Below are 18977 nucleotides of genomic sequence, written 5' to 3'. Positions count from 1 at the left end.
TCCGGATTAGTCTTATCCTTCATTCCCGAACGTCTGCCAGAATTCCCACGCATCGGACATCGGACTCCGGACTCATCCGACAACCTTCGGACATCGTCCAACAGCCCTCGGAAGTTAGGGGCATGTACTCAGGTAAGGGGTGCAGCGCACGAGCTGAAGCCAAGCCCTTCGGATCCGACCCTTGAGCACATTCTTAACAATACTGCAAAAATAGCCTCTTCGAGGCTGTAAGGACTTCCAGTCCTACAACGAGTCTGTTGAATAGTTAGTAATTCTGCTAGGAGAAACGTAGCAGAGATGTACCTTGTTCTCCACCATGTCTTGAAAAATAATGTGCCCACCCAACTGGACATTTTCGTGCTCGCTAGTCACAATGGAACCCCCCTGGTAGTAATGAGAGTGAGATGGTCTTTGTAGACCGTCCCTCTTGAATATTTCCGCACAGCATGTCCATGGGCCAAATTCACGCCCAGATGTCTTGGGTGCCAAAATTTTACCTGTGCCTATGTTTGGATGGTCAGTCTTCAGACAGATCCTGCAATTGCGTGAGTCACTGTACCTGGATCAGCTAAACTTTCATAGGGAATCCCAAGCAGCCGGCTATGTTCTGGATGACCTTCAAGGTGGGCGACAACTAGCGGGCCACCCTGAACCCAGCCCCCCGCATTGGCATCATACCAATAGCCACCTGTAGTAATATGTTTGATGGTGTTGTTGCAAATAAATGTTGTGCATGTATCTCGACTTGGAGCTCGTTGGTTACTGTAAATGCATGTAAGGCGGAAGACATGATTGAAGGATTCATAGTGCTCAGTTGATAAAACAATAGCAGGTCCAAAATGTCATATGTACATGGGGAGATGGACTAAAAAGTGAAATTTCGGTTTGCTCATTAGGATACTTGGTGCACACTGTGCAGTGACATTGAGAAAGTCATTGATGGTTCGAGTGAGGTCCGCCAAATAGCTTTCAGTGTTATTGATTTTCGTGTGCCAAATAAGCACCACCAGCTCTCCGATTGTGGTCCATCCATTGAGAATGCTCTTTGGGACGAGATCATAGATTAAAAATGGCATAACTTGAGCAAGACTTTTGAAATGCTTGCCAATTAAACCACCCTTATAGTGGCAAATATATTCAGCATTCAAGGACGGCGCATTCAAGCCATCCTGTTCCAATGAGTCGAGACATGTCTGAAAGAGACCGAGCAGCTTAGCTTTCTCAAGGAGGAAAACGGTCTGGCCCCAGAAATACTTTACAACGCCAAGGAGAACAGTGTGAAGGATCTCCGTAGGAGTATCCATGTGAATGTTCAGTCCTACATATAGAATCTGAATGAGTTCAACAGTGCATGAAAATCAATCCGAGAATGCTCACTGTCCATTCCCAGAAGGGGGTTTATTGCATCCTCAATTGTCCTGCCTTGCAACATGTCCTCGAGCTGTTTCTCCAGGGCAGCACGAACAACAGATTCTGCCGATGCCAGCTGCCCTGCTTTGCGCTTTTGCAGCTTCTTTCCCAATTCCACCAGCGCATTGATGAGGTACGATGAGGTAGAGTCCCAAACTCCAGTCAATGTTGTTGTGGTCACAATCTTCCCGGCAGCTCCTGAGCATAACGCTGTGTCAAACTGCTGACAGACTTGAGACTTCATGTCTTCAGGTGTTCGGGGATTTCCTTCCTGTGTTATTCGTCAGATCAATTGATAGTAGCTGTTTTGTACGCAACATACCATAAAAATACTGTTATAACCGACCTCTGATTCTTTATATTCTTTTGTGCCGCCGACATGGCAGGTCCTGCAAAAATAATTACAATTCAACCCAGCATGGCTGCATTCCTCAGCCTGCATCGGATTGTCCCCCGCTAAAAATAGACCTTGAGGAACGAGCATCACCTCCTCGTCAAATTTGCAGTCCCACGCAATGATCCCTGAGTCCGCTGCCTTGCTACTCGATACTTGAGACAATGAGATGTCATGGACGGCGGAGAATACACACCTGATAGACTCCCTCATTGAATGCATTAATTCCATTGGTGCTGCATGTGGGGACGACATTACAAATCGAACGCAAAATTCTTTCTCTAACATCTCCCGAGGTAGGTTGGTGTTCGACGTGTATATTGCATGATGTTTGTTCTATTGTTTCGAGATATTTCCAGAGACGTCATCCATGAATATGACAAGCGGGACGGAATAGACCATCCGACCCTTTGCCTTTTTACGGAGTGGATGCGGTACGAGCTTCAAATATTTCTCAGACAATGCTGAGATCATGCTAAGCAGAGAATCATCTTTTGGTTCAAATGTGTACTCACGTGTGACCCCACACACAAGCTCATCCATGATATCTTCAAATGAGCGCCTGAAGATCGACACCGGCATGACCTCTTGCTTGTCATTGACAATGAAACCAGCCTAGCTGATGTGTCAGTATGTCATCAGAGTTTCTGCGAGATCAGGCCACATACATCTGTATATTGCACTGCATGACCCATGGCATACAATTCCTTCTCCTGTCGTAGATCTTGTGAGTCCCTTTGATTCGATGATCCATATGAGGCGTTGAAAAATCGCTCAGGAACAAAATAGGCTCCCGAGCGTTCCTGCAGAAGTTCGTTGGTAAAATATATTTTACCACCAACACGAGCTGCTGGAGGTGACGGCATCTCTAACAGCATCTTCTGCCCATGACAGACCTGCGACATCCCGGCTCCTCCATCCTCCGGATAATCCAGCATAGAGAAGTGGGTGAGTGGGTTGGCATAGTCCTAAGGGTATGATTAGCACAGGATGGTCGAGGCCCATGTAATTTTACCTTCGCAATCGCATGTCTGATATCATTGATGTAAAAGATATTGCCGGATGCCAATGTAACTTTGCGTATCGGATTTCCGACAAGTTCACATATACAGTCATTCGATTGCTTGATGGACCTGAGAGATGGGACATCGCATGCACCGAGTTCCTTGGCCCAGGTGAGTGCAGCTTTCTTCTGTGCGTCTGAAAAGGGTAGACGTGCGGAGCTGAACAAAAGTGAGGTTAAGAAGTGCTTTTGAATTATAGTGAGCATCCTCAAATTCCGAAAGAATGACGAGATGAAACCTACTGCCTTCGATGGCCAAGGATAGTATGGGCTCCCCGGTTTGACTGTCGGGGTATACTCGGCAGGGATTTCATCTATGATTGTGTCAGTAGCACAAAGGAGCATAGTTATACTAACGACTCACCCGACAGCTCGATTCCAAGATCAAATCCATCATCCTGAGTGCAAATCTCGTCCTTGAGAGCAGCAAGAGGCGTTGCAAAGAGGCTAGTGCCTCCAAGTAGCGAAGTCTTCAATTCTGCAAAAAGATCTTGTCTGCCACTGATCTCATAAATATGACGGTCCCACTCTACATCCCAAAGTGTTGACAGTGGGACCTCTTCTTCAACGGGTGGTGACAGCAGGACTTCTTCTTCAATGGATGGTGATATTGCTACTGGCTGCCCACTTTCAGGTTCAATGGAGGCGTCTTCGGGCTCATGTTGGCCTATTTCACCCTGGAAAGGTCCAGGTACATCCTTGTCAAAGGTATTGACATCGTGGGTTGTACGTCTGCATACACGGAAGAAGGGTTTAGATAAACACATTCTCCCAGAATGTTGGAGCACAGCATGTCGATGGTGCCTAGCACTCTCGCAGTGAGAATTGAGATGTTTCCGGTCGATTGTCCAGAGTGCGCCCTTATACTGAGGGCAGACCATGCAAATGACACGAGACCATCCTGCATTAGCATATTTCATAACTGTAAATGTAAGTGAAGCTCATTCAATAAACTCTTGAAATACTTACTTGTCCCATTGATAAGTGATTCATCCATACTGGCAGCTGCTGATTGATGTCGGTGAACAGAATCCGGATGATTGATGCATTTGATCCTTCAAGCTTCAAGTGACAAGTCCGCTGTAGGGATTCATTTCTGGCTAGGCTTGGAGAGACTGTCTTTACCTTACCTTATGTTGGCACTTTGTAGCTTACATAATCAAGTTACCTTTTCACCAGTTCTACTATGAGTCTGAGTATTCAGCAAGTTTCTATCATATTTCCTCTTCTCTGAGCCTTGAGCCTGGTCCAGAAACCCTTTAGGGTTGAATAGCAGCTAGGTTCTGCAAGACCCAACATTGTTCAGACTCACCATCTGAATTGTTGTACCTTCACCGCTGATCATGTGCTGATCCGAACCATTCAGTCATCGACCTTTGTCCTTCAATATTATCAATATGAATCCCTGTCAACCTCCAAGTGCGACCAACTGTGCCATGACACCTTGCACAGTTCAAACCTCAACCTTCTACCCTCCAATTCGCATGTGGGACATGCAAGACATGTCCCTCCAGCCTTTATGTATCGGTATATGCTTTTCAGGTGCTCTTCCAAGGCACCTTGTTCGTGATGTCATTGTATTGCCCTTTCCTGCAGCTTTCAGACTAATTGCTAATGATTCTTATTTTTTCTGACCCATCCAGATATCTGTTTCCATTGTAGAAGAGTATAGATCATTCACGACGCCAGTTTTGGAAGCTCTTTCTATGGATGGATACCCTCACTCTGGGTGTTCCATATCTTTTGACGATGTCAGAGTGCAACTTGCTCTCATTTGTATTAATATAACAACTTCAATAATTTTAGGTCTCCGACGTTTTGAGCAAAAGTGGAAAGGCACTTCCCTGCAACAACGTTGATATACCTATACCATTCCTTCCATTGCCGCACAATTTCAATCCCATGGATTCGTATCATTGGTCACAGCTGTCGGAGCAGATCTGGCTCTGGTTGGTTACTATACCGGAGGATTCACAATATTGGACATGGGGCCGCGACACATTCTGGTTGGCGTTTGTTGGCGCTTGCCCAGATTTTCCAAACGGCAGGTGGCCGAGGTGGGACGCAAGGATTCCCCTTGAGGGCCAGTTCATAGAGCACTGGCTCAAGGGTGGACCTGTGGGTGGATTCGATCAAAGTAGGGAAGGCTTACTTGCACAGATATGGTCTGACTTTTGTGCTCACACCATGCTTTTCCATCCCGACCCTGTGGTATTGATTGGCACGGTGTAAACTGCATATCATGTTCAAGTTGTAATGCATCAGGAAACCTGGATTTTTCCCGATTTAGCTGATATACCTGTATGACCTGACTGGTCTGATTTCAGACCTATCATAATCCCAAATTGTCAAAATCACAGTCAGACAGTGATGTCAGACACAACATACCCTCAGTTCATCAGGACATCATGATGCTCAGGTATTTCAGACACAGCAGGATATCATTGTTGCAGGATGTCTTGCTTTTCAAACATAGCAGGCTATATAGTACATCAGTCTTTCAGAACTACATGGCCCTCAAGTATATCTACCCATGCAACACTACAGTTCTGCCAGGACTTCATAATCATCAGCTTCATCAGACAAATCATAAACACAGATATGCAGCCTAATTAGTCAGTCAGACACATCAGTGAGATCAAACATCCAGATACCCAGCCCATCTGATCATGCAGACACTAGAGCTGTGTCAAGTACTGTAGTAGGTCAGATAATCTGACTATTCAACTTTTGCAAAACTGCAGAATTTCTATTCAAAACTCACCAATGTTTCATTTTCATTTTGCTTATATCTTGCTCAAATGACTACCAATTGGCAAGATAAGACTAGTCATAGACTCATTTCAACTAGGACTACAACTTTCATTAAGACACATAAGGATTTTACTGACTTTTATTTTTGCATTTTGACAAATTTGCCGATGTTTCATTTTCATTTTGCTTATATCTTGTTCAAATGACTACCAATTAACAAAGTGAGACTAGCCATAGACTCATTTCAACTAGGACTACAACTTTCATTAAGACATGCAAGGATTTTATTCACTTCTAATTTTTGCATTTTTGACAAATTTGCCGATGTTTCATTTTCATTTTGCTTATATCTTGCTTAAACAACTACCAATTGACAAGCCAAGACTAGCCATAGACTTGTCTCCACTAGGACTACAACTTTCATTAAGACATGGAACAAAAATAACAAAGTTGTGAAATATTTCACAAGTCCAGAAAGGTCTCATAGCCTAGTGGTTGTGCTGCACTCGAAGTGTGCATAATATCATGTGACCTTAGGTGCACATGGGTGGTTGAGAGTTCAAACCTGGCCAGGTGCAATTCTTTTTTTTTTGTTTTTTATGTTCATGAGAGCCATGATGAACTGAGATTTCTGACCATCTGTCAATCTGATCAGCTGAGGTGTCTGATTAGCATGATAGTTTAGATGAAATGCATGTCTGAACAATTTGATGTTCTGACTGTCTGATGGAACTGATTGGTCTGATTTCAGACAGGTGGTCTGATTTCAGATAACACATGTATGAAATCAGACAAAATCTGATGAGCTGATTTGTTTGATTTGCCTGGTGGGCCTGCTATCAGACAACTCAGCCAAATCATGGAAAATCCAGGGTTCCTGATGTGCTAGACTCAGATTTCGTAGTTACATAGGAGATGTTGTTGTGAATGCTTCTAATTTAATATGTTGTTTTAACATAACGTCGCTGCTTGTGTTCGTATGGCTGTGAGCTCGCTCCTGGTGTAATTTGACAGTGATTATTTCTTACTTATAAGGGTTTTCTTCCTAACATATTGTTAAGAATGTGCTCAAGGGTCGGATCCGAAGGGCTTGGCTTCAGCTCGTGCGCTGCACCCCTTACCTGAGTACATGCCCCTAACTTCCGAGGGCTGTTGGACGATGTCCGAAGGTTGTCGGATGAGTCCGGAGTCCGATGTCCGATGCGTGGGAATTCTGGCAGACGTTCGGGAATGAAGGATAAGACTAATCCGGACGATGTCCGAACTAGAAAGGAAACAGCAGAGGACTACCAGAGGTAGAGGCAGAGGTGAGAAGTCTATAGGAATCGATCCTAAGACTAGTGGAGGACGACGAGAGGAGAAACTCAAGTCGGACAGAGAAGGGAATGAGCAGAATCTAAGATAATATTTGAACTGAGGAAGTACAAAGATTCTACAGGGTTTATATACTACTGAGGACTTAATGAAGAATCAGTCTGCGCAGTCTGAAGCTATGCGAGGCTGTGGACGGAGTGTATAGAAAAGTCAAACACTAGTCTATCGGAAAATAGTAAATGAAGACGGAGATGAGAACATAGGAAAATAAAGGTGGAAATGAAATGAGGTATGGAAAATGAGTATAGTCTAACTGGAGAAGGAACGTACAAAGGGATAAGGCACGGAAGATAGACATGGGTCGGATCCGGACGATAGATAGAAGTCGGCCAGATCTGGAAGTCCGGAAATGATGTGTGTGATGGGTCCAGTGTAGGACTTGTAGTCCTTGTAGCCTCGTAGAGGCTATTTTTGCAGTGTCCCTCAGGTCCTAGCACAGCGCATGCTATCGCTACCACGGCGCGCATCCTTCCTATCGTCAGCCGACAGCCGCGGCTCACGCATGCACTTCGGTTCGCATCCACTTTTCGTCGGTTCCGTCGCGCGTCCTTCCTCCGTCCTATCCATGTCCTCCGCTTGTCCATTGGTGTGAATTTTATCTCATTTGCATTAGACTGATTATATTTCCGAAGGTGATATTGCGTATGTCTCGTTAGTTGCGTTATAGACCCTTAATACATATTACCGTTATCTTCTCGGCTCCGAACAGCGCTACGCGCACTATGATATATACTTTAGACTTATGATTTTTCATGTATCTTCTTTCCCCACTATCAAAATTATCATCTGTTTGCACGCAATACTCAGACTCTAAGTCTAAAAAACCTTCGGCCAACTACATCATGCGCTATATTAATGGTCGCGCAATTGTTCACACATCGCTGATCGCATCTATCGTCAGAACTCTCTTCCCTCATTATTGTCGCATCGCATCTCCTTCGCATCTCCGCTAGTCGCGCGTTCATATAAAACGTCGGCTTTTCCCCCGCATCTCCGCGCTCCATCAAAACTTTCGGCTGTTCGGTTGCACATCGTATCGCGCCTTCGGCAGCTCGTTCGTGCTCGCATCGCTTCAAGCGCAACATTGTGCGCTCTCCCATTCTCAGTTACCCTTACTAGTCTCCAAGTTTCCCCTCCATATTTTACTTAGAGGAATTGTTCTCAGTAGCAATCCCCTTGGGCTGAATCTATACTCGCGTCCAGAGGTCTATTTGAGTTTTACCCCACTTCACCCTTTCTCCCCCTTTCACCCCTTCTCATCTAGCTATCATTCCTCACACACACCAGGTCTGGAATGCCGGATATGACAGTATCCCCCCCTTAGGGCCAAGCCCATGAGGCTTCTGATCTGGAAGTCCGGACCGGACTTCTATGAATGCAGGATGATGGGTGGAGCTCATAAAAATAGAACTGGACATATAAGTAGGCCGGGGCACCCATGAGACGTCTAAAACTTTCCCCCTAACTCCTATTACTGTTTTAACATGTCTAACACCACTTCCAGCAACTCGAAGTCCGCCCGGCAACTCCTCCAAGAGAGGCAGGCGGACATGGCGGCCGAAATCACGCGACTTGAGGCAGACGCTCAGAGAGAGGCGGAGGAAGAGGAGCACAAGCACAAGGAGGCGGAAGAGGAGCGGAAACAGATGGAGGAACAGGCGGAGGAAGAGGAGCGCAAGCGCAAGGAGGTGGAAGAGGAGCGGAAACGGATGGAGGAACAGAAGCGGAAGGATATCGAGGAGACTCAGAAAAGGTTGGCTGAGCACGAGCAGGAGCATTTGGCAAAGGTTAGGATGGGCAATGTGTCGGAGGTGAGTCAGATGAGGTTTTTTGTGTTTTTCTGGAGTTTAACAAAATGTTAGTCCTCCGGTCTGGCGAATCCGGAGGTCGCGTGTGAGATGTGTGTCCTTAGGCACAAGATCTGCACCTGGGCAGTAGCATCTAAGATGCCTAGGGTGAGTTTTCTGTTTTGTCCGGATCCGGATGATTACTGATGATTTCTGAAAGATCCAGACTTGCGACCAGTGCTGTGCGTCCAAGGAAAAGTGCATTGGCAGAAATCCGCCTGTCAAGGCACCGCACGGCAAAGGCAAAGGCAAGAAACACGCACGTCCAGAGGGATCTCCGAGCCCCAAGGGCAAAGGCAAAAGGCGTCAGCGGAGTCCGGAGGACATCGACAATGACGTGGAAATAGTGTCCAATCCCCGGACGGTCATTGGGGAAGATCAAGACTGGGCGGAGTATGATGACCAGGCCTGGGTCGCAGCCGCCAACAACATTGTGGCGGAACTGGCCCGGACCAATGGGCTGATGGAGAGGGGTATTGCAGCGGTGGAGGGAAGCAGGGCTGCGATGGACCGGGTGAGTGAGAATATGCTCTGGTTCATGGAGGAGCAGAGGGAGTTTCAGATTCTCTTCATGGAGAGTCTGAGGAGCGGTTTCCGGATGCATGTGGAGGAATCTCCGGAGGAGGAAAATGCTGAGGAGGCGGAAAAGGAAGCTGGCGGATCTGGCAGAGACTGTTACAGTCATCTGCAACACCTACAAGAGCCCCTGCTCTGCTAGACTCCTGACATGGCGGCATGCCGCCAGCACTTAGAAAGACAGCAGTCTGGACCGCTGTGACACCGCCCCTGGCCTAGAAGGTCTTGTACCTGATCCATGGAGGCTGTACGCCTCATGGTCACCCTAGATCGGCACATGTTGATTGTTGCTGCCTCATGAAGCCTCATGAAGATCCGGAGTGCCTCTCGGCGCCTCATGTATATGCACAGTCACCCTTGGTGCTGCATGCTTGATCAGAGGTTAAGCCTCATGTATCTTATCTGTTGACCTCATGGTCTCTTATCATAGATCCCAGATATACTAATAGATATAGACTGAGCTTGAACCCTTACATACAGACTGTATATAAGAAGACAGATTAAAGTACTTAGACCTTACTTTAATCTACTTGGTACAACCCCAGAACTAGCCTTGCCTAATCCACTTGGTTACCCCTTGAAACCTGTTCGACTAAGCCTCTCAGCTTAGTTGTCTAGACCGCACTTCTAAGTCGCTCCCCGCGCCTTAGCCGTATCCATTAGCCCTGTATCTCGACGAGTGCTGTCTTACTGAGATAACCGGAGGAACCCTTGACATTCCGTCAAGTCGCCGAACACCCTTAGCCTTGGTGGGCTCATTTGAGCCGTCGCTAAGAAGACCTATCCAAGTCCCTACGCCGATCCGACGGTCAGCGTAACAGAGACATGGAGATGGATTCTTAGGTTGTCGGTGTAGAGACTCATGCCTCTCATTGTGCAATATGGCAGTTTTCACTGGGGAGTACATGGCACGAACTTGTAGCATCACTCTGTGTGCTACCTGCAGCTATCTCTATATGAGGCGCAGCTTTCCCGCGCAACGCGCGCCATGCGCGCGTACCTTTCCCGCACTTCACGATGTATATGCGCGCGCGCTTTCCCGCGCTTGAGCGCCCTATAGCGCCAGCCATCCGGAAGCATCCATCCACTGTCCACCAAGTTCCCTAGTGCGTATATTTCCATTTCTCATATTTGCATATCGTTCCATCTTTATTTTTATCATGGACCCTTACTTACATATATCTTTACATACCTTACTCGGTAGCGCTTCGGCTCCGCATGACAGCGCTTAGGCGCCATACTTAAGCGCCAGCAGTACATACTTACTTACAAACTTACTCTCCCACCAGAACGACAGAGGACTTACTGGTTACTACCCACTATTCACCTAGCAGAACATAGTAGAAATCTATTTGTTTACACCTCGCATCTCTCTTCTCTTGTCTTACATCATATCATCACTTAAGCAAACTCACTCTTACTCTCTCTCATATCTGTATACATGCGCACACTTTCCCACGCTCCGCGCCATACACGCGCGCATTCCCGCGCCTCGCGCTTTCCTGCGCTTCGCATTGGCCAACCAGTAGCGCTTTCAGCGCATACCTCTAGATCCTTGCTGCACTCGCTTCCCCTTTAGGGTCGAACGCACTTGTCGTCTCAAGTATAGCAGACTAGGCAACGCGCGACCTTAAAACAATTATAGATACAGTCAGGAGCATTGTTCGTGCCTCGCTGTATCGTAGAACCTTCATCGGATCCGAAGTCCGGATGTCGGACGCCTAAATAATGTACATATATGCATGTCCTTTTTACTCTTTGTTAGCAGTTGGTCCCGGCTTATCCGGATATGCCGAGTGGAAATCCGATAGAAGTTCCAGCGCATTTCTGAGTTCGGTTGCGAGTATCCAGGAAGTTTCTTCGTCTGTTCCCTCATATCTGGCCCAACATACTAAGTATAGTAGTTGGCAATGACGTCTCTGGCAGTCGATCTTTGAGTCCAGAACTTCGGAGATTTCGTATTCTGGTTCTCTGTCGACTAATACCGGAGGTGGAGGAGGTTGGATGTGATTAGGAATGGTGTTTGGAGTTGCGGGTTCTAACTGAGAGACATGGAATACAGGGTGCACGGATCGCATAGCGTCCGGAAGATGGATGGTGAAGGAGTGGGTGCCGGGACGAGCGATGATGTCGAATGGTCCAAGATTCTTTTCCAAGAGCTTTTTTGATGGTCGGGTCGAGCGGAAATATTTTGCTTTGACGAAGACCTGATCTCCGACTTTGAAGTTCGGAGCGGGTTTCCGTCTAGCATCTGCAGGTCCCTGATATCGTTCTTGGGCATGGGACATTTCTTCTTGGAGGAATTGATGAAGCTCATCTAGATCTATAGCATCATCCCGGGCACAGGCGGAGGAGAGATCATGCTCCAGATGTATGGAAATGTTCGGGTGATAACCCTTATTGGCGAAGAATGGTGAAACTCCGGTGGTAGCACTCGGAGCATTGTTGTAAGCAAATTCGGCCAAGGGTAACAGTTCCGACCAATTATCCTGCTGATAGTTGCAGTAGATCCGGAGGTATTGTTCTAGGGTTTGGTTAGCTCGCTCAGTTTGTCTGTCGCCTTCCAGATGATATCCGGAAGTGAAGTGGAGGATCATGTCAAGCGCTTTTCTGAGCGACCGGAAGAAGTGGGAAATGAATTCCATACCGCAATCGGAAGTAACATGGGACGGGACTCCATGCTTGGAAAACACATGGAGAAGGAATAACCGGGCGAGGTCCGGAGAGGTGATGGTGTCGTAGGTTGGGATGAATATGGATTGCTTGGATAGTCAATCTATGACTACCAGGATGGCGGTGAAGCCGGAGGAATCGGGGAGTTGTTCAATGAAGTCCATGGATATAGAATTCCACGGCTTCTCGGGGATGGGAAGTTGTTTTAACAATCCGTATGGTTTGTGCCTTGGGACTTTGGCTCGGGCGCAGGTTGTACAGGACTTGACATAGTCTTTGACATATGCGCGGATTCCGGGCCAAGTATACTCCCGACGGATAATTTCCAGGGTCTGGTTCTGACCGAAATGTCCGGATAGGGGGTGGTCATGTGTATTCCGGAGGACTTGGAGACGGAGGTCATTGGATTCTGGAATGTATATATGGTTGTCACAACGGAGGAAACCACTTTCATCCACTGTCCATCTCGGGTCCGGTGGATCCGGAAGATGACTGGAAGCGATAGGGTCATGGGGGAGGGCGGACAGAATGTCCTTATGAAGTTGCTCAACATCCATTAGTACAGCTGCCTGGAGCACCGGAATTGCTAGGTGTGATGCCCGGAGGGACGAAGTGAGCTGTTCTGTGGTAAATATCGGCCGGAGGTTGTGTGGATTAACCTGAGCGTAGTCCTTATCCCCCTCTTTGGGGTAGACATCCCAACATCTAGTCAGGCAGTCGGGCTTAGCTCCGAGTTTTCCGGGTCAGAAACGGATAATTAGGTTGAATTGATGGAGGTATTCCAACCAGCGGGCCTGGCGGCGGGTGAGGAGTTTTGTTGTAGCGAAGTACTCAAGGTTCTTGTGGTCCGTGACAACGTCTATCGGCTCGGCAGAGCCTTCAAGGTAGTGTCGCCAGGACCAGAAAGCTTCATAGATAGCTAGAAGTCCCTTATCATGGGTGTCATAGTTGAGTTCCGGAGCCGAAAGGGTTCGGATATAGAAGGCAACCGGGCGGAGCTCCTGGTCCGGACATACTATAGAAAGTATTCCGGCGATAGCATAGTCAGAAGTGTCCGTCTCAATGACGATAGGAACATCCAGCATCCAGTGTGTGAGCACCGGAGCGGTAGTGAAGGCTTTTTTGAGAGTATCAAAGGATTTCCGACAATCCTCAGAGAAATTCCAGGGAGCATCCTTGCGAGTGAGCCGCTGAAGGTTCAACGATACAGCGAGGCACGAACAATGCTCCTGGTTGTATCTATAAATGTTGTAAGGTCGCGCGTTGCCTAGTCTGCTATACTTGAGACGACAAGTGCGTTCAACCCTAAAGGGGAAGCGAGTGCAGCAAGGATCTAGAGGTATGCGCTGAAAGCACTACTGGTTGGCCAATGCGAAGCGCGGGAAAGCGCAGGTGCGCGCAAGGCGCGGGAATGCGCGCGTGTATGGCGTGAAGCGTGGGAAAGCGTGCGCGTGTATACAGATACGAGAGAGAGTAAGAGTGAGTTTGCTTAAGTGATGATATGATGTAAGACAAGAGAAGAGAGATGCGAGGTGTAAACAAATAGATTTCTACTATGTTCTGCTAGGTGAATAGTGGGTAGTAACCAGTAAGTCCTCTGTCGTTCTGGTGGGAGAGTAAGTGAGTAAGTAAGTATGTACTGCTGGCGCTTAAGTATGGCGCCTAAGCGCTGTCATGCGGAGCCGAAGCGCTACCGAGTAAGGTATGTAAAGATATATGTAAGTAAGGGTCCATGATAAAAATAAAGATGGAACGATATGCAAATGTGAGAAATGGAAATATACGCACTAGGGAACTTGGTGGACAGTGGATGGATGCTTCCGGATGGCTGGCGCTATAGGGCGCTACAGCACGGGAAAGCGCGCGCGCATATACATCGTGAAGCGCGGGAAAGGTACGCGCGCATGGCGCGCGTTGCACAGGAAAGCTGCGCCTCATATAGAGATAGCTGCGGGTAGCACACAGAGTGATGCTACAAGTTCGTGCCATGTACTCCCCAGTGAAAACTGCCATATTGCACAATGAGAGGCATGAGTCTCTACACCGCGTAAGCGGAACTACAATATCCGAGTAGTTAAAGATGAAGCGACGATAGAAATTGGCAAATCCGAGGAATGATTGAATATCCTTAACTTTCCGGGGTTCCGGCCAGTCACAGATAGTCTGGACTTTGTCTGAAGACATGGTAAGGCCGGCCAGAGATAGGAGGTAGCTGAGGTATTCTACAGAGTCGGAATGGAATTCGCACTTTTCCGGTTTAGCATATAGCTGATGCTTCCGGAGGCATCGGAGAACTTCAAGGACGTGTTGCTTGTGAGATGCAAGGTCTGTGGAATAAATGAGGATGTCGTCGAGGTACACAATAACACAGATGTCAAGCATATCAGTGAAGATGGTGTTGACAAAGCGCTGGAAAGCCACTGGAGCATTGGTGAGACCCTCGGCATAACCAACCATTCATATGAGCCATAGCGCGTCCGGAAAGCAGTTTTCCACTCATCTCCTTCCGCCATCTGGACTAGATGGTAAGCGGACCGGAGGTAGATTTTAGTGTAAACTTTAGCGCGGCTAGGAGAATCGAGAAGGTCAGAGATGAGGGGAAGTGGGTAGCGGTCTTTCTTTGTGATTTTATTGAGTCCTCGGAAATCTACGCAGAGTGTTACGAACTAGGATAGTTCTAACAACGACAACTCGACAGAGTTTACGGTCGTTGAGATTCTCAGTCTCTCAGATAAGAGAGAGTTCTGTGGACTTAATCAAAGGAGTGCTTTGACTAAGAATCAGGTTTCAAGACGACTTAAGATTGGAGATCTTAAGCGAAGGATGTTCCAGGTAAAACCTAGTAAGATTCAAGTAAGGAATACAAGCGTAGTACATGTGCTTAAATAGATCCATATGTGCGCACAGACCAAGTTATCGTGAGATAGTAAGTACAGTTCCAAGAAAAAAGGCATATCATATGAGCGAAAGAAGAATGAGATAGTAGTTGTAACATTACCCCCTTACTAAGCGTGAAGTCACCGACTTTACATATCTTGGTTCTCCCAATAGATAGGGTCGTCAGAATAGTCCAACTGATCGTCTCCTCCTCCAGTAAGGTACTCTTCCTGTCGGAGCGCTTCTTCCTCCTGGCACTGTTGGATGTAAGCTTTGTCTAAGCTTTTCTCCCAGTGAGAGAGTTCCTGGTAAAATCCTTCGTCCTTCCACGTAGTGTAGTGGGGGAACATCCAGGTGAATTGGTGACAATATAAAGAAAGATGTCCGGGAGAGAGTTCCCTACATATTCTACAATAGTAATCGGGGCAGTTTGTTTGACGATGACCAAGGGTTTTACAGTATCTGCAAACACGATTTTCATCAGGGTTTGAGGATGAAGGTCGGATCATGGAGGAAGCGGGGTGGCGACTGAATGCTTCATCGTCGCTAGAGGCTCTTTTCTTTCCCTTGCCCCGGTATCCGCGTCTAGGGGATCTTCTTTTCCTGCTAGAAGATTCTTTGATCTGGGCTACGTCTTCTCTGGCTAGTACGTAGACGGAGGACAATGGCATGGGGATTCATTCTGCTTCCGCGATTAGCTCAGCGTACTCTGCAGGGGCAGTAGGTCCAAGGGCTTGTATAGGGACGAGGCAGTCTACGAATGTCGGTGGGGTGAGAGTGGATGGAATGGTCATTGGTGGATGGATGTGTAGCGCTTTGAGCGCTTCAGCAAGTGCGATGGTTTCATCGGGGGAAGAAGTCAACTGCTCCATGGTTATCTCTTCATGGGTAGCAGAGAAGGCGGTGTAAAGGTTTTCCGGGTGCTCTACAGTTTCTTCTGGAGCAACGACCGTATCAGACGTGGTTACGGATGCCGTCGAGGCTATTTGTAACGCAAGTTGGGTTTCTTCTTGCAGGTTAACGATCATGGCGTTGGTAATCTCCGTGAGGCTGTTAACAGCAGCCAATAGCTCGTCAGACACACGAGGAGGAGGAACGGGAATTCCACCATCATAGGAAGGTGGTGGAGTCATAGTCGTTCGTTCAGCTGGTGGTGGAGACGGTGGGCGAGCGACTCCGGAGACTCGTTCAGCAATGATGTGAATAACTTCCTGGATATCTGCCCTAACCTCCTGAGGGATAAGACGCAGAGTGTAAGCACGAATGCGTTTCTGTAAATGCATGATGCCATGCTGGACACGTGGTTCTTCCACATGTCGAACGAGTCTTTCAATGAGGTCGGCGGATCTGATGACGTTGACGAGGAGGTTGACAGAGAAGGCATTTCGGTTGATAAGGATTTTGTTGATTTCAATGGCATGTTGGGGACAAAGGATTGCAGCTTCGATGAGAGTAAGGTCTTCGATTTCTGAGATGAAGGATTCAAATCTTCCTTCGTCGGAGGACAGGTCGATTGGGGCGAATGCTGATTCATAGGGGAGAGTGTAAGAGACTGGGAAGGACATGATGTTTATGTTTATGGGGTGATATCACAGCGAGTGTTTTCTTTTATAGATCGAAAGGGCTTCTCCGGCATTTTCCAGGTTTTCTTCTGGGATCCATTCGTTGCTAGCAGAGGAATATCCTTTCCACGATATCAGGTAACGGCGGTGTTTACTGGTACCTTTGTGAGCCAGGATAGCTTCTATTTCGTATTCTTCTTCTTCTTCTAGAATGTCAGGTGGTGGTTCCAAGAAGTTCGGGCCTGTGAACATCATTTTCACTATAGGACGATAATAGAGAAGCATGGAACGTGGGGTGTATTTTCCATTGCGGAGGTAGTTGGAGTGTGAATGTGATCGGGGATAGTACTGCAGAAATGGGGAAGGGACCGTATCTTTTCGGAGCGAGTTTCCGAGAAGGAAGTTTTAGTCGGAGATTGGTTGCAGATAACCACACTTTATCGCCTACTTTCCATGGTTGGTACTTTTGGCCGAAGGATCTTTCCGCCATGCGTTGCATAGCAATGTTGTGGCAGGCAATCGCTTCTTCTCTTATCTTCTGAAGAAGTCGAACTCGCTCTTCCGCAGCTGGTACCATTGAGTTCGCCAAGACATGGGGAATTCCTTTGGGCTCATAACCCATCATGATGTAGAAAGGTGAAGCATTTCGGGCGTCATGCTTTCTATGATTGTGAACAAATTCTGCCATGGGAAGGTGTTCTACCCAATTGGTTGGGTCGTTACTGCAATAAATTCGTAGGTATGTTTCTAGTTCTTGATTGAGTCGTTCGGTTTGTCCATCAGTTTGTGGATGATAGGCGGTGGAAGGGGCGATAGAATAATCAAGGAGTCGAGCTAATTCTGTAGAGAATTTTGAGAGAAATTGGGGTCCCCGGTCAGAGATTACTTTGTCGTGTAATCCGAAGCTGCTTGAATACAGTGTTTCAGGAATAGTTTGGCTACTCCTTCAGGAGGTAATATTTTTATGGCAAGGGGTAATTATCACCCCCTTACTAAGCCCATGGTCTACCACGACCATGACGGAATCAAAACCAGAGGAGGGAGGAAGATCCGTGATAAGATCGACTGAAATCTGGGGAAAAGGTCGGGTGGCAACAGAGGAAATGGGGACGATAGGTGGTGTGACGGGATGTGTATCGGCCTTCATTTGCTGGCAGGTGGCACATCCTTCTACATATTTCCAGATAAATGCTCCCATGCCAGGCCACCAAGCTTCGCGTTTAACCAATTCCTCAGTTTTGAAACGACCGGGATGACCAGCAGTAGGATGGTCATGGTATCGAGCCAACATAGCTTTGCGATGATCAGGAGCAATATAAGCTCGATTCTTGTAGGATAATATCCCAGAATCTACTTTCCAATCGCTTAAAGCGGATTTCATGGGAGGAAGACAGACGCCGTTGAGGGCATCTACGGCAGTAGTGAATATTGGATCATTAAGGGAATCTGAGCTGGCAAGGGTGGCGCGAAGGTCATCATCGATGAGGCGAACAAACATGGAATCGGGAAGTAAAATGGTATTATCGTTATCAGAGGATCCGGTGTCATGGTCTGGCCGACGAGAAAGGGTGCCAGGCACAGCTAATTTAGAACCAGGAACATGATGTAGTTCCAAATCAAAGTCAGTCAGAAGCATCTGCCATTGTGCTTGTCGACGAGTTAAGTGCTCTGCTTTCTTAAAATAGAGCAAGTTCATGTGATCTGTGAAAACTATAATTGGGGAGGGGTGTCCTTCAAGATAATGTCGCCATTCGGTTAGCGCACGAATTATGGCAAGGAGTTCTCGGTCGAAGATCGGGTAATTTCATTCGGCTGGATTGAATGATTGCGACAGATAGGCGCAGGGGTGATAGGTACCATTTCCATCAGTTTGTAGTAGAACTCCTCCTGTTGCTACTAATGAGGCGTCCGTAGCAATAGCGAACTGTTTTACGGGATATGGATTGCAGAGTACGGGATGGGTAGTGAAACAGGTTTTCAGTTGGTCAAACATTTGCTGATGTTGATCGTTCCAAGAGAAAATGGTATCCTTCTTTGTCAAATCGATAAGGGGACGAGCGATATCCGAGTAATGCGCGACAAATGAATGGTAGAAGTTGCAGAATCCTAAAAACGACCGTACTTCTTTAACAGAAGTGGGAACGGGCCATTCCTTGATGCCATTGGTTTTTGCTTTGTCCATTTCTACGGATCCTGGTTTAATGACCATGCCAAGGAATTTGACTTCTTGAGAGTCGAATGTGCATTTTTCTGGTTTCAAAAATAGCTTTTCCGCTCTAATCTTTGTTAAGATCCGTTTTGTTCGTTCGTGATGTTCTTCAAGTGTTTTTGAAAAGATAAGGATGTCGTCCATGTAGATCACCAGCCATCCTTCATTGATTTCCTGACGGAATTCATTATCCATAAATGCTTGAAAGGTGGCAGGTGAGTTGCATAACCCGAAGAAC

At 47.1% G+C, this 18977-nt stretch overlaps 2 protein-coding genes across 2 annotated transcripts; one reads left to right on the top strand and one right to left on the bottom strand.

Annotated features, from left to right (window-relative positions):
• Positions 1-265: 265 nt before the first annotated feature.
• Positions 266-3864, bottom strand: F5147DRAFT_648975 (uncharacterized protein; the record flags this gene model as incomplete). Its single annotated transcript, XM_041433312.1, has 16 exons — positions 266-274; positions 304-497; positions 560-688; positions 902-1318; positions 1378-1681; positions 1733-1799; positions 1824-1949; positions 2001-2140; positions 2204-2268; positions 2320-2419; positions 2473-2607; positions 2701-2772; positions 2820-3053; positions 3111-3181; positions 3232-3789; positions 3837-3864. The coding sequence occupies 16 exons, from the start codon at positions 3862-3864 to the stop codon at positions 266-268; spliced, it is 2649 nt and encodes an 882-aa protein (XP_041297584.1).
• Positions 3865-4264: 400 nt separating this feature from the next.
• Positions 4265-5205, top strand: F5147DRAFT_743100 (uncharacterized protein; the record flags this gene model as incomplete). Its single annotated transcript, XM_041439584.1, has 4 exons — positions 4265-4429; positions 4511-4618; positions 4674-4985; positions 5158-5205. 4 exons carry the CDS (start codon positions 4265-4267, stop codon positions 5203-5205), a joined length of 633 nt encoding a protein of 210 aa, XP_041297583.1.
• Between the last annotated feature and the right edge of the window lie 13772 nt (positions 5206-18977).

The sequence above is a fragment of the Suillus discolor genome (assembly GCF_016758755.1).
Source record: "Suillus discolor strain FC423 chromosome Unknown F5147scaffold_6, whole genome shotgun sequence".
NCBI lineage: Eukaryota > Fungi > Basidiomycota > Agaricomycetes > Boletales > Suillaceae > Suillus > Suillus discolor.
Note: the sequence above shows the minus strand (reverse complement) of the source record. Positions and strands in the feature narration are given on the sequence as shown.